Source organism: Stenella coeruleoalba (assembly GCF_951394435.1).
Source record: "Stenella coeruleoalba genome assembly, chromosome: 18".
NCBI classification, from domain to species: domain Eukaryota; kingdom Metazoa; phylum Chordata; class Mammalia; order Artiodactyla; family Delphinidae; genus Stenella; species Stenella coeruleoalba.
Window position 1 is genome coordinate 51944111 of NC_137164.1, and position 14806 is coordinate 51958916.

At 35.5% G+C, this 14806-nt stretch overlaps 1 protein-coding gene across 11 annotated transcripts in view; it reads right to left on the minus strand.

The window, feature by feature from the left end:
- RBM26 (RNA binding motif protein 26) overlaps positions 1–14806 on the minus strand; it is an 84733-nt gene that overhangs the window by 53823 nt on the left and 16104 nt on the right. For all 11 annotated transcript variants that reach the window (XM_079903127.1, XM_079903126.1, XM_079903125.1 and 8 more), the window contains exons 2-3: positions 3886–4004; positions 3133–3269 (exon numbers count right to left, since the gene is read on the minus strand). In XM_079903127.1, the coding sequence (XP_079759253.1) occupies positions 3133–3269; positions 3886–4004 (256 nt within the window). The remainder of the gene's footprint in view (positions 1–3132; positions 3270–3885; positions 4005–14806) is intronic.

Consider the following 14806-nt stretch of genomic DNA (forward strand, 5'->3'; position numbering starts at 1 on the left):
TAATATAATGCAGCCCTGAAAAACATTCCCTTGATCAGTGCTACTTTCTCTAGACCAGTTTTCCATGCTGCCCAAAAAACTGGTTCCACAGGACATTAAGAGGTGTTATTAGAGAAAAAAGGATTCAGAGCATAAACAAATTCAGAAAATATTGAACATGAGCTTCTGTAAATATGATAGGGCTCAAGATTTTGCATGTTTAATAAAAACCCTAAGATATTCTTAAGCACATAGTCTACAGATAGCATAAATATGTCCCAGTTTATGCCAGCTGTTTCAGCATTCCTTTGGGTAAAAGCCTCTCACTGTCAAGTGTCTCACACTGGATGATAAATTAAATGGAAATCCTATCAACAGACCAAACTCTGAGAAATAATACTTAAAAGCCTTCTTTTAACAGTTTGCCTTTTTCTTTCTTGTAAGTACTTTTTTTGTTCTACTCTTCCTATCCATTTCAACCTTCCCCCCTGCAAAAACAAAACAAAACAAAAAACCCTCCTGATGCACTTTTTCCCTTCAGTTTGCTTCCATGCACTCTTGTAAGTAAGTTAGGTTGACAGACTGTCACATTCCATGGTACCTGCCCAACTGCGAACTTTCACAACACCCACAGCATTTAAAATCCAGACTGCCATCTGACATTTCGGTTCTGAAAGATGAGGGATAAATATCCTTCACAACTGCTCAAGACAACTGTGGTGAAATATTATTATATCAACAGATGTAAGACTAAGGCTTACTGCTTCTCAAACAAAGAGCCCATGATTTACTCAAGATTTCCAAGAATTAAAATATAATTTGCAATTATCTGGAAAAAATTCTGGAACCAATCCAGACTTCCATCAATGGGTAAAATTTAAATAAATTATTGTATATCTCTATGTTGCATAAGCAGTTGCCAAGACAATATCCACTATCCCATTCTTCCTTACTAACAGACCCCCTATACCGTTAGGTACAAAACATGCAGTTATAAAATTATTTCTGGTCTTCCTCTGAAGACAGAAGTGATGGGGTGTCTTATGTATATGTGCATGTAACTCTATATATATATATATATATATACACATGTGTGCAAATATGTTCAGATATACAGAGACAAAAATACATTTGAGAATTATGTAATACATATGTAAATACATATGTAAATTACAATACATATCATACATATGTAAATATTATTATATAACACATATGTAAACATAACGAACATATATTACTTATATAATCTGGAAAAAAACAGATTATCAGGTGAAAAAAAACCAAGGGCCACAACCACACCTAACACACAACAATGTCTCAACAATAATAGCAACTATCATTTACTGAGAACCTACTTTGTGCCACACACTCTGCCAAGTGCTTCACAGACCTTATTTTACTATTCCTCACAACAGTCCTATAATATTTCCATTTCACGGCTGAGTAAACTAAGGGTTGGAAAAGTAATAATTTCAAGGTCACAAAACGGTGGTAAAATTTTTTTTTAATTAATTTTATTTATTTTTATTTTTGGCTGCATTGGGTCTTTGTTGCTGTGCACAGGCTTTTCTCTAGTTGCGGCGAGCAGAGGCTACTCTTCATTGCAGTGCGCAGGCTTCTCATTGGCTGGCTTCTCTTGTTGCAAAGCATGGACTCTAGGCGTGTGGGCTTCAGCAGTGTGGCACTCAGGCTCAGTAGTTGTGGCTCGTGGGCTCTAGAGCACAGGCTCAGTAGTTGTGGCACATGGGCTTCATTGCTCCGCGGCATGTGGGATCCTCCCGGACCAGGGCTTGAACCAATGTCCCCTGCATTGGCAGGCGGACTCTCAACCACTGCGCCACCAGGGAAGCCCCAAACAGTGGTAAAAATTTAACCAAGATTTGTTTGACCTAAAACTAGGCTAACCATGGATATATTATATTAATAGCTTAATTGTCAATGATTATTTTTGTTAAAATTACAATCTTTAAACATCAAACTGAGGAAATTTGAACTATTATATGATTATTAAACAAGAGGGTAATCTTGTATGAAAGGTAAACACCTCTTAAAGTATGAAGTCATTTACATTGCCCTGTGAAGGTCCTTTTATTTGACTACCTTAAAAATAGTCCCCTACAGGGCTTCCCTGGTGGCGCAGTGGTTAAGAATCTGCCTGCCAATGCAGGGGACATGGGTTCGAGCCCTGGTCTGGGAAGATCCCACGTGCCATGGAGCAACTAAGCCCATGTGCCACAACTACTGAAGCCTGCGCACCGCAACAAGAGAAGCCACTGCAATGAGAAGCCCGTGCACTGCAACGAAGAGCAGCCCCCGCTCACCACAACTAGAGAATGCCCGTGTGCAACAAGGAAGACCCAACACAGCCAAAAATAAATAATAAATAAATAAATCTATTAAAAAAAAAAAGTCCCCTACAAAATGCATGTAGGCAGAAGCAAACCGATCTACTGACAATCTAACTATTTTCATAGAACACAGATAATAAGAGTCCATACCTATAAATACTGTGCAGAAAAGAATTAAAAGCACTCCTGAGACTGTTATCTTTAGAAAGACCTGCTGATAAGGTAAGCCCTTAGCTGGCATCTGCAAACAACAATTTCTGGAAGGTTCACATCATTCCCTGATAACAATAGCTCACTATGCCTAAACTGTCTGGATAAACAATATGGTCTATGCTGAACATCTGCTTTCCTCCTCAGAGTCTGGAATTTTGGTACATATGAGGCTGAAGATGCCTATGTAACCAGCGCTAAATAAAAACCCTGGGCACTGTGTCTCTAATGAGCGCCCCTGGTTCACACATGTTGTCACTACTTGTTAAGTGCATCTGCTTTGACTCCACTGGAAGAAACCTCTGGAAATCTGTTCCTGTTTTTCCCCAGATTTTGCACCATATACGTTTTTCCCTTTGCTGATTTTGCTTTGTATCCTTTCACTGTAAGAAATCATAGCCATGAGTATGACTATACACTCTGAGTTCTGTGAGTACTCCTAGTGAAATAATCAAACCTGGAGGTGGTCTTGAGGACTCCCAACACAGATAAAAATAAACAAAACTAAAAATAAATTAAAAAAAATAAAACTCAGTTTAATCACTCCAAATATGTTTTTAAAGAACATGTAAAGTTTAACACAAATTCTTACCTCTTCTTTTTTTATATCTTTTTCTTGGTGCTGAAAAAATTCTACCTTTAAGCTTCCTGATGATGGCTGCTCTGGAGGAGGTAGATAACTCTTTGTATTCACAGCATCAAAAAGTTTTTCCACAAATATCTGTGTCTCTAAAAATAAAACCAAAACCAGCATAGATTAAAAATCATTTGCTAAGATATTTATTCTCTACTTCTCCACATCAGTATGATGAAATATGCCTTGATTTTTATAAATCTAAAAATTATACTAAGACCAACAGCTTCCCAACCAGTGTACTATGGCACAAGTCCCATGGTAATACTGATCCATTCAATTCTCAGGATGCTGAGGGCTAGAATGGCTAGAGCCTCTGGGTCAGTCGCTCCCAGCCATCACTAGTCTCCATGTATCCTGCCTAGTGTGCCAAACAGAAATATTATCATTACTTAAATGCTGGCAAGGTGAAAAAATTTGAGAAGCACTGTGCTAGACAACATCCAAAGTAGGTTCCTAAGCAGTACTATCTTTCAGTCATTTTCTTAATCTCTCAAGAAAAAAATAACAGCATTCTTTAAGAATAAGCATATGGACGTTAATGAAAGAAAAGATTTCCATTATAAATAAGCTATGGATATAATCAGTAATAATACTATTTGTTCAACTTTGTTACAGTTAGAGTCTGTCTCTTACTGAATTCCTTTAACACTCTCTGAATCTTATTTTAAATAACTTTTTAAATTAGTATTTTTAAACCAAAGATCTTACCTTTTTGAAGAAATACATCCAGTTGATCAATACATAACGCCTTTAATTCTTTTTCACTTTTGTCTTTCTTTACCAAAGCGAGAACATATTTTGCCAGGGCTGATGGATCTGCATCACAGCTGAAGAAAAAAGCAATGTTGAAGGAAATTTAACCATAAACAATTGCACATTCTACGAATTCCAGTTACAAACTAATAGCATGATAGTTAAATGAGTTAATATATGTAAAAAAGCATCTGGTTCATAGAAAGCAATGAAGAAATATAAGTTTCTCTCCCTTATCTTAATATGATTTACGTGGTATATGTAGTCATCATTCAGTATTCTGCCAAATACACACTAATACATGTATTAAAGATTCAGTAGGCTCTATTATTAAAAAAAGAAGTTATGACAAATTATAAACAACACCAAAACATCAAAAACTAATAATTAGTGTGGTACCTATAAAAATACCAAGAGGCGGGCTTCCCTGGTGGCACAGTGGTTGAGAGTCCGCCTGCTGATGCAGAGGACACGGGTTTGTGCCCCGATCCGGGAAGATCCCACATGCCGCAGAGCAGCTGGGCCCATGAGCCATGGCCGCTGAGCCTGCGCGTCCGGAGCCCGTGCTCCACAACGGGAGAGGCCACAACAGTGAGAGGCCCGCATACCGCAAAAAAAAAACAAAAACAAAAACAAAAAAAACCAAGAGCCTATTCTCCCCCAGAACAAGGTAAATAATGGTCAGAAAAACCCTGAAGAAGAGGACAATAAAGGGAAACTTGAAAACATACCACACAATACAGAATTTTAACGAAAGAAAAGCAAATTTAGAAATAGACCCAAATATATATAGAAACATAAATTTTATAAAGGTGACATCCAAGTCAAGGAAGAAGGGATGAACTACAAAATAAATGGTACTGAGAAAACTTGGCAGCTGTCTTTCTAAAAAATTAAGTTGGACCCATAACTTATTCCATATACCACAGTAAAAACATGAAACCATTAAAGTATTAGAAGAAAACAAGAAAAAGTTATTTTACAACTCTGGAGTAATGAAGACCTTTTGAATTATGAGAGAAAATCCATATATTGCACAAGAGTAATTTGATTATACAAAAGAAGCAAAAACTTAAGAATGTAAAAAAGACTTAAAAGTCAAATGAAATACTAAACAGAAAAAGAAATAAAAATGATTCTTAAATATGAGTAAAAATATAACATCATCCATAAGAGAAATTCAAACTTAAGCTATACTGAAATATCATTTTTCTGTTATAAAGTTGATAAAATCTAAATATATGGAAACATATTCTGGAGGCAAGACAGAAACAATCAGTTTTCATACATTATTGCTGCTGAGAGTAAACTGGTAGCTCCTAGGGTATGGCAGTAAAAAGATCACAAATACAACTGACCCAGCAATTCTACTTCAATGAATTAACTTTACAGATATACTTACATGTTCAAAATGACATGTGTACAAGTCATTCAGTGTCACACTGATTGTAAAATCAAAAATCTGCAACTGTCCATTTACAGAGGACTGGAAAAAGAAAGTATACTAAATCTACACAAGGGAATGGGATACAGCAAAAGGACAAAAAAGAATGAGGAAGTTTTCATATCATGGAGAAATTTTCCTATCAATTTGTTAAGTTTAAAAAGCGAGATAGAGAAAAAACTTGTATAGCGTATTACCATTTGTGTGGGAAGAAAAGGAGATTATATATTTGGGTTGGCTTATGTCTGAATAATGAATAGCTATAAGTATAAACAAGTAACTATGGTTATTTGTTGATGGGGGTAGGGAGTAGGAAGTGAAAAAGAAACAGGGTCAGGAGGGAAGAGGGAAAGTTTTTGATGCCCAAACCATGCCCATCCAATTGCTAAAAAGCAGATAATTGTTTTTCAACTAAGCTAAAGTTGCTACCTATTTAATTAAAGATCATTTTACAAGTTAGGGTAAATAATAATAAAATAATAGCAATAGCTAAGCACTAACATTTACTGAACCCTCATTTGCGCCATGAACAGTGCTCCACACTTTACATTCTATATTTAGTTCTCATTTTACTGATGAAACTGAGGCTCAGGAAAAAGTTAAGCAAACTGCCCAAGACTACATGTAAATTAGTAACAGAACCAAGATTTAAACCTAAATTTCTTACTCTGAAGTCTGCTCTCTTAACCACTACACCAAATTGCTCTTACAACAAGCTACCCAAAAACCAGACCTCCAATTTACTTACTGCTACAAACATCTAGTTACAGCCACCAACTCCCTATCCATCCTAGTAAAAGCCCCCTACAATACCTCCCTTAGTTGCTGTCCAAGGCACAGTTCCTCTAATTTACTTCCTCTTGTACTCTCCCCTCAGAGTCCACTATTTCAAACAACCTCTAAATTCCTCAGCCACGTTTGTCTCACTTTCTTTCTACTCTTCTTCTATGCCACCAACTTGGCAAAATCCCAAGTTAGAATCCACCCCCAGCTTAGATTTAACTTCCTAGCTTCTCTTAGTTTCATGCCAGTAACATAAATAATGCTCAGTAAATTAAATTTTCAAAGGACACTGATGACACAAAAAGACTTACCAATTACAGTTTTTAAAAAAAGACAAATACATTAGGGAATTACAGTAGGGAGAGATGACTACAAATGAGGGGGAGAGACAGGATAACCTAATAGTTCATTTGAGGAAAAACAGATACATACATGATACATGACATCCTTCAATTCATTTTTATCGCTCTTTATTGTAACAACTATTAGCAATTTTAACTCTAACAATACTAAACACAAAATAGAAATTCCACATGTTCTACCAAAAGTTCAAATGCTAGAATATTAATAAGGAACTTATACACATTAAAGCTACAAAATACTTTAATACATATACCAAAAAGTCTTAATTCCTATACATATCTGGAATGTAACAGTTTTACAGAATTATAGCAGTAACATGTCACTGAATCAAAAAGTACATCTTAAAGACACTGGACAGCTTTGGCTGCACAGGCTGCACCTATGGAAAATCTGACTGCAAGTGAATCAACAGGTCTAATACAACCATCTGCATTTTGCTTTGTTTGTTTTATAAGGGCTGTACAGATAAGTCTGATACAGTATCAGAGTTGAGAATTACTCTATTAAGGAACTAGTACAGCATTTATTATATAATGTTAAGACTCCTTAGTGTACATCTTTGTGGTGACTGTGACTTCAAACTCTTCAATCTTCCCTTCAAAAGGCAGAGCCCAATTCCCCATTCTTTGAGAGTAGGCTCAATTTAGTGCCTTGCTTCTAAAGAAACAGAATATGGCAGAAGTGATGGTATCTGATGTTTATGGTCAGACACCATCTAGGTCATTTGCAATTATATATATATTCTAGAGAAATCAGCTGCTATGTTTCAAGGACACTCAAGCAGCCTTACAGAGAGCACCATGTGGCTATGAAATGAGGGCTCCAGGGAGGACTAAGGTCTCTTGCCAAGACCCATACATGAATGAACATGGAAGCCAATTCTACAGACCCAGTGGAACCTTGAAACGACTGCAGCACTGACCAAAAGCTTGACCACAATCTCATGAAAGACTCAGAGCCAGAAATACCTAACTAACCTGCTCCAAATTTCTGACCCACAGGAATGATATATGTCATGAGATGATAAAGGTCTGCTGTGCTACTAAGTTAAGTTTCAGGGTAATCTGTTAGTAATTATATATCAACTTTTCTCATAGATCTATTTCCATTTATTTACAAAGACTTGAAGTGGGTTATAACCTAAACAGGAAAAAAAAAAATCATTTCAATGGTACATGAGATTTTTAAACACTTTCTCTTTGAAATTTATTTCAATATATTTATTTATACCAACAATTTTTTAAATGCAGACAAAGTGATTTGTGGTAAGTTAATTTTTTCATGTTTATCACAATGAGCATTATTAAATAATGCTAATATTAATAATGCTAACGTTAATATTGTGCATTAATATTAAATGCACAATATTAAAGATAATATTCATGTTGGTAATTTTGTGAGAAAAATTTTAGAGCCTGCTTTTCACTTAATTGCTAGTGAAGGTGATGATATGACTCCAGAGACAATGGGCCATGAATTTTCCCATTTTTCTGAAACACCAATTAAACAAGGAATTTCCTTTAGCAAAAAGTCCACAGATAAGGATATAGGAAAGAGCTGGACAACGAATTCAAAGAAACTGGAGAGGCTGGGGTCAGCCTCTGTGATGAAATAAGCATGAAGAAATGGGACAATAACCTCATGATGTATCTATAGATACACTTATATCTGGCAATCTGATAACACTGCATGAGAGACCATGAAACAGTACTTTCTCATGTTAGGTAACCTGAATAAGCACAATCAACTAAACATTAACCTAACTAGACACCAAGCTGAACATATTTCAGTTTACTGGAAATCACTGTGATACATAATACTATCACTGTGTTATACAGTTTTATTGCAACTGTTAATGAACAAATTCAGAATCTCTACATTGAGTCCAAATGCTATAGTCTGATTGAGTATTGGTTTGATTGTTGTAGTGAATTTTCAACTTAATAACAGCCTTTCTAATAACTGTCACTTTACATTTCTCTTAGCGAAACACCAAATCTATTCCATTCCCTCCATTATTTTTTAAACAGGACACTTTAAAAGTGAATTAAAATGTTAGCAGCTAAAAATGTGGAGAAAGACTTTTGCGATTTTTAAAAAATTATTGTGGCCTAGAATACAGTTTTATAAAACAGCAAGATAAACTCCTGAACAATCTTTGCTCAACATCTTCTATTAGAAGCAATTCAAACCAAATCAAGAACCAAAAAAAGCCACAACAATCATAATGAATTAACTACCATACAAAAAAATGTTAAATACTTAAAACAGTCTGAAAGGTAGATTACTTTTTAAAATTTGTTAGACTGCAAATTACATAGTAGAAGCAAGGTTTACAATTTCACATTTAACAACAGAACAGGTAAATATGCATTTGGGAGGTAATTTTTCTTAAGTCCTATAGGAAGCCACTTCATTTTTATTTTAATAACTTTTGAAAACAAAAAAAGGTATGTAGTTACAAATTATAGCTAAGTAAAAAATAATTTGAACCACAGAAGTTTAATAATATACCAAAATGTTATGGATCAGGGACAAAAGGCAAACTGTGTGTTCTCTTTTCTATTTATCTTAATTAAAAGTACCAATGCTACTTCATCTGAACATCTAGCGATAATAATCTGCTATGCAAAATTAATGAAGTAAAAATGTTTAAATTACCGAATCAAAAGAAAACTATATTCTGATAGTAAGGGGTTACTTTTAAAAACTGTCTCCATGGTAAGCAAGATTGTTCACGAGGTACTTTACTATACCAGTTGGTACTGCTGATGATAGGTTTGTGATTTGAATGACACATTATCTTGTCAAAGCTAGTCTTTACCCTCTGCTACACTGCCAGCATTCTAGAAACATGTGAAAGAAAAGTGGGGCTGAAATCTTCTTTCAGATCAGGGAAAGAGAAAAAAAGAATCAGATTTTGAAAATGTTAAGGACAAAAAAATAATACTGAAACAGTGACAAACTTCACTCCTACCTTAGAAAACAGGCTGAATTCCCACTAAGTCTCTGTTCCATAAGTACTTCTAAGCCCAGCAAAAACATAATCTGCCAATAAAGTACAATTCTGACCACAGAGTGCTCCAACTTCAATTACCCTTCTGTGTGTGTGTTGGGGGTAGGAGGGTGGAAGCAGTGAGGGGATAGAAGGAGGGGAGCAGGGAAAACACAACAAAAACCAGAAACTACAAAATAAAGAAGACATGGCTTACCAATAGCACTGTGGAAGGTGGGGTGAAGGGGAAGCAACTAAGTATTTCAACTTACAAAAGTCAAATGAGATAAAGCATTAAAATGGAGGAAAACAAATCATAACCAGAGAGGAAACGGTGCAGCTCTCCCATGCAGTAGGGAGTGCCACTGCTTTCACTTCTAGGTGCCACCTTTTATAAATATATAAACAAAGTCAAACATTCTTAGAAAATGACCAGAATGGTAAATGGATATCATTATCAGATAACTTGCTAGGGATTCTTGTGTAGCCAGACAATACACACACAGAAGGCATTCTCATATAAACAAGTGCTCCGAAGAGAAAAAAAATGCCAGGTAATGGGATAAAGTATAGAAGAAGAGGAATGAAGGGAAAAAAAGAGGAAGAAAGAAAACGGAGGGAGGAGAAGGAATGAATGAGGAGATCCTAGATAAGATTATCAGGTAAGGATATTTAAACAGGGTCAGAATTTAAATAGGGAACAGAATGTAGTGCAAGCAAGCTTTTTGGCTTTCTGGAAAAAGGTCAGCCCAGGCAGAGGGAACCAACAGGAAAGGGCTGAGGTGGGTATCTACTGATACTTGACTCATGAGGGATAGGAGTCCAGTGCTCCATTCCATCCAAATGTGTCATGCACATTTGGATTTCTAATCTCTCACCTTTGTTAAGGATTTAAAATTTACATCAGATCACTATGAAGTCATTCAAACCAATGATTTTAAAGGCATAAAAATAAAATTGTATCAATCTCTGAATATATTCAGTTAAGGATACAACTAATAATAATACCCCTGAAAAGCATGGGTGAATATCTAAGAGGGTCTTTCTCCTCCAGCTGTATCTGGGAAGGAGAGCACATGCACTAAATAAGTTAGAAAAGCCAAAGCAATGCAGAAAATCAAATGTTTTAATAAAATCTCCAAAAAGAACTTAATTTTCTTAAGAAAGACTTCAAAAAACATGAATCAAATAACTGAGTCACTTTGCTGTACAGCAGAGATCAGCACAACACTGTAAATCAACTATACCTCAATTAAAAAAAGAATCACCCCTAGATATAAAGGTTCTAATTAATCTTCCTAACACACTCATCATATTAGTTTTTACTTTTCAATTTAGTACTTTCAAAATAGTAACGAGACAGTGAAGCAAAAAACAAAAAGCTAACACACCAGTACAATATTTCAAAAAGAAGTTTGTTTTGTTTTGCCCAAGTTTTTTGGAGGCCTTAGAAATTCAGTGGAAGATAACTGATGAAATTTTACCCAAGCTTCCATTTTCAGTAATCTTGAGAAGGAGGAGCTGGAGGTGGCAGTGGGAATTAAAAATTAAATTTAAATATGTTAACTCAGTCACTTTAGAACACGGATATACACCCACGTCTGTTCCTACCAAATTTTCACTTTATATTCAAGAAAAATATCTAATTTACATCAAAGTCATGCAATTATATTCTGTACACAGAATTACTCTTTTAAAAACCCAAATTCCATTGCAACAAACATACTATATACATTGAAAAATTCAATTACCATAGTTTATTATACGGTTTCATCCAATTCAAAAAAAGAGTAAAACATAGATTATTTGTATGTAGTAATTAGTTACAGCAAAGGTTACTCATAAAGAATTATTACATACCCACTTTATTCTACAAAATAAAATGACCACCACAAAATAAGCATATGTAAACGTGATACATCCATGAGCATCACATGAACCACTTATCACTGCACAAACTTAGTACAAAACATGTAATTATAATGCTGAATACTATTCAGTTAGTTCCTTCATTCCCTTATATTACCCCCAAGAAATGGCAGGAATTCCTCCTTACCTTGAGAGCAGTGGTTCTCAAACTTTTTGGTCTCAGAATCTTTTTACACTTTAAAAATGACAGAGGACCCGGAAAAGCTTTTATTTAAAAGCCAGTATTTACCATATTAAAATTTAAAAATGAGAAAATTCTAAATTATTTAGTTTAAAATAACTAAATAAATCCATTATGATTTAACTATAAATACCTGGGGGTGGGGGGTAGGAGGAGTAATCAAAAGGAGGAACTTATTGATATAAATAAATGGGAAGTCCAAGAGTAGGATTGACCTTAGGCAGAGCTGGATCCAGGAGTTCAAATGATGTTACCAGGACACTCCCTTTCTATTCTGCTTTCCTTTGAACTTGCTTTATTTTGAGGCAGGCACATGTGGCAACAAAAATAGCCCTGAGCAGTTCTGGGCTTACATTATTCTGACAGCTAGTGAAGCCAGAGAAAATAGCCTCCCCTCTCTCCCAGAGCATCATATTGGTCCTTGAAAATGACTGACCTTCTCCCAGTTTGAGCTATACCCCCACTGCAATGCAGGGATGGGCAGAGCTCGATAACTAATAGCCTCACCTGAAACTAAACACAGGAATCCCCTGCTTTTCAAAAGTTTGCTTTATGCCCCTTTGTGAAGCTTTTACAGAAGACCTACATTCGTAACTACTAACCACAAGAAATTCAGAAAGAATTTTCACTTTTATGAGAAAAGGTGAAAAATATAAATAGTGTCCAGCATTTGTTTTGCAGCAAGTTGTATAGAGGTAGCCCGTATCGTAAGCAGCCAGAGTGGCACTGCCCAGATCCTTCCCCAAGAACTACACTGGGCATCTCAGCATCAAGCTGCCATAGCTTTGAACTGTATCTGTGAGCAGCTATGTTTTCTCTCAATTTATTTTGTGCATCCATTGACAAGATGTGTCCTAAAGTAACTACTTCTTCACTTTACGCCATTTCAGCTTACGAAAAGTTTCACAGGAACACTCTATTTCAGATATCAGGGGAAACCTGTACCCTATATTTTTTTGTGAATAAAGTTACATTCCCACACCAAAATAAAAATTTAGTAAGAAGATTGACAATGGTTCTTTTTTTTTCTTTTTTTTTGCAAATACTATTAATGTCTGCCTTAAATAATAGACTGATACTTACATCTACTTTTATATTCAATCTGTTGTGATACCCTGTTTTGGTTGAAATATAAAATCTGGCCTCACACAGGTATACAGCTGGGAAAGTGGGGACCTCACAGACTCCATGAAAGGGTCTCAGGAAGCTCTAGGAGTCCTCACACCACATTTGAGAATCGCTGCTTTAGAAGTGATTCAGAAAGTATGTGTTAAGCGTCTAATTCAAAGACAAAGTCAGTCTTCACACTCCCAAAGACCCAATAATCAGACTGTATACTGCTCAGTGCAAAAAGCAGTAGCCCAAAGAGCAAATTGAGCACAGATAGGTGTGGTTATAGAATCATGTCACAGAATTCTCTCTTAAAAGAAAAGTGGAACTGCAGATGAAATGCTGATATGGCAGCCCACAACAAAACTCCATTATTTCTTGTACGTTTTACATTCTAATGCACAGCTGAGGAAGAATCAAATTCTCTGGGAAAGGGTTCTGGGGCTTCCAAAGGCCACCCCTTCAGTTACTTATATGTGGATTCACATTTACCTAGTTACAAAACAGATTTGAAGCGCTTATTCCCTTCAGTTACTAAGAGACAGGAGAGGCTAAGGAACATTTTCTCTCTTGACCAAGAAGGGGCAGAATTATCCAAAAGAAATAGCACTAAGACTAGAAATGTGAAAAACCTAGTTCTGTCATTCTGTTTTCAACTAAATTCTTACAAACTGTTTCCTCATATATTAAAAAAAAAAAAAATTCGGGCTAATGCTGTGTGGCTGTATGGTATACTTCTGGATTTTTTCCAATATTGCCACAACAGTTTTCTAATACTGCTATCAAATCACGCGAAATTTTTTCATTAAAAAGGGGATACTTTTCACCTCACAAATCTCAGGACTAAAGAAACTAAGCTTCAGTTTCCTTATCTGAGAGAACAGCTGCTCTGCCAAATTAGAAATAATTACAAATAAATATGACTGCAAATAAGAAAGCATTTTATTAACCTGCCAAACACCGGAACAAATGGACCACTAAAGAATGAAATAAAATAAAAATTTGAAGTAATAAGGTGCCTATTATTGCCACCCCCTTAGAATAGGTGTTAAAATCTAGCTACTATATTTTAAGCACTATTCCCTTTCAAATCTATGTTGTCTTCTAAGCCAAACTAACAGCTTTTCCTTGAAGCAGTCTGGTATTATAAAAAAAAAAAAAAAAGCACAGAAATGAACTCCAAAAGCCCAGGGGTTTTCAGATTTCTAGTCTGATATCATCTTACTTTATTCATTAGTTATATAATTCTGGGTTAGCATTTTATTTCTCTAGGCTTCAGTTTTCTCATTTTTAAAACAAAGGTGCTGAACCATACAATCTGACAAAGTGGGGCATTTTTTAGGAATAAGATGCAAAGCTTTCATCGTCATTGCACTCCCCTACTCTCATTCCCAGGAACTTTAACTGAACTTAAAAATAATTCAGTATGTAATCTGAAAAAAAATTTTTTTCCTCTAGGTCTTTTTCAAAAGCCATATAATTCCCTTTTCTGAACACTCATGAGCAAAGTTTGAGCCTCTGGGAAGGATAAAGAATAACTAAATTCTACTAGGTAGAAACACTTTACATAATTTTTCTGAATTGCCAGACCTTAAGATCTGCACATATTTCTACCACTGTTCAAATGTTACTACTGGTGTGCTCGTCTGTTTCAGACTAGGTAACTATGTCTACCTTTTCCCTAGAACCAATCACACTGGTTGACAAGTATCTACTAATTATCACAGTATGTAATAGCATACTAAGTCAGGGGCATATCAACCAAAACTCACACAAAAAAATTCTCAGTTTAGGTCAAACCCAATTATTACAAATACAAAGGTATGCCAACAGTTTAAAAAGCTGTCACAGATACCAAAAAAGGTCAATAAAAAAGCTCACAAGCATTCTGACAAGTCCTTCCTAGTTGCTTTTTCTTCCATATTCTGACTGCTTCAATGGCCCTCATATATATCCAGTACATATGTTCTAAGTATATTACCTCTCTCTTCCTACCTCCTGCCAAAGCCCAAATTTAGGCATTTTACAACTCACTCTTAAAACTAGAATTAAAAAACGATTTAATCTTCCT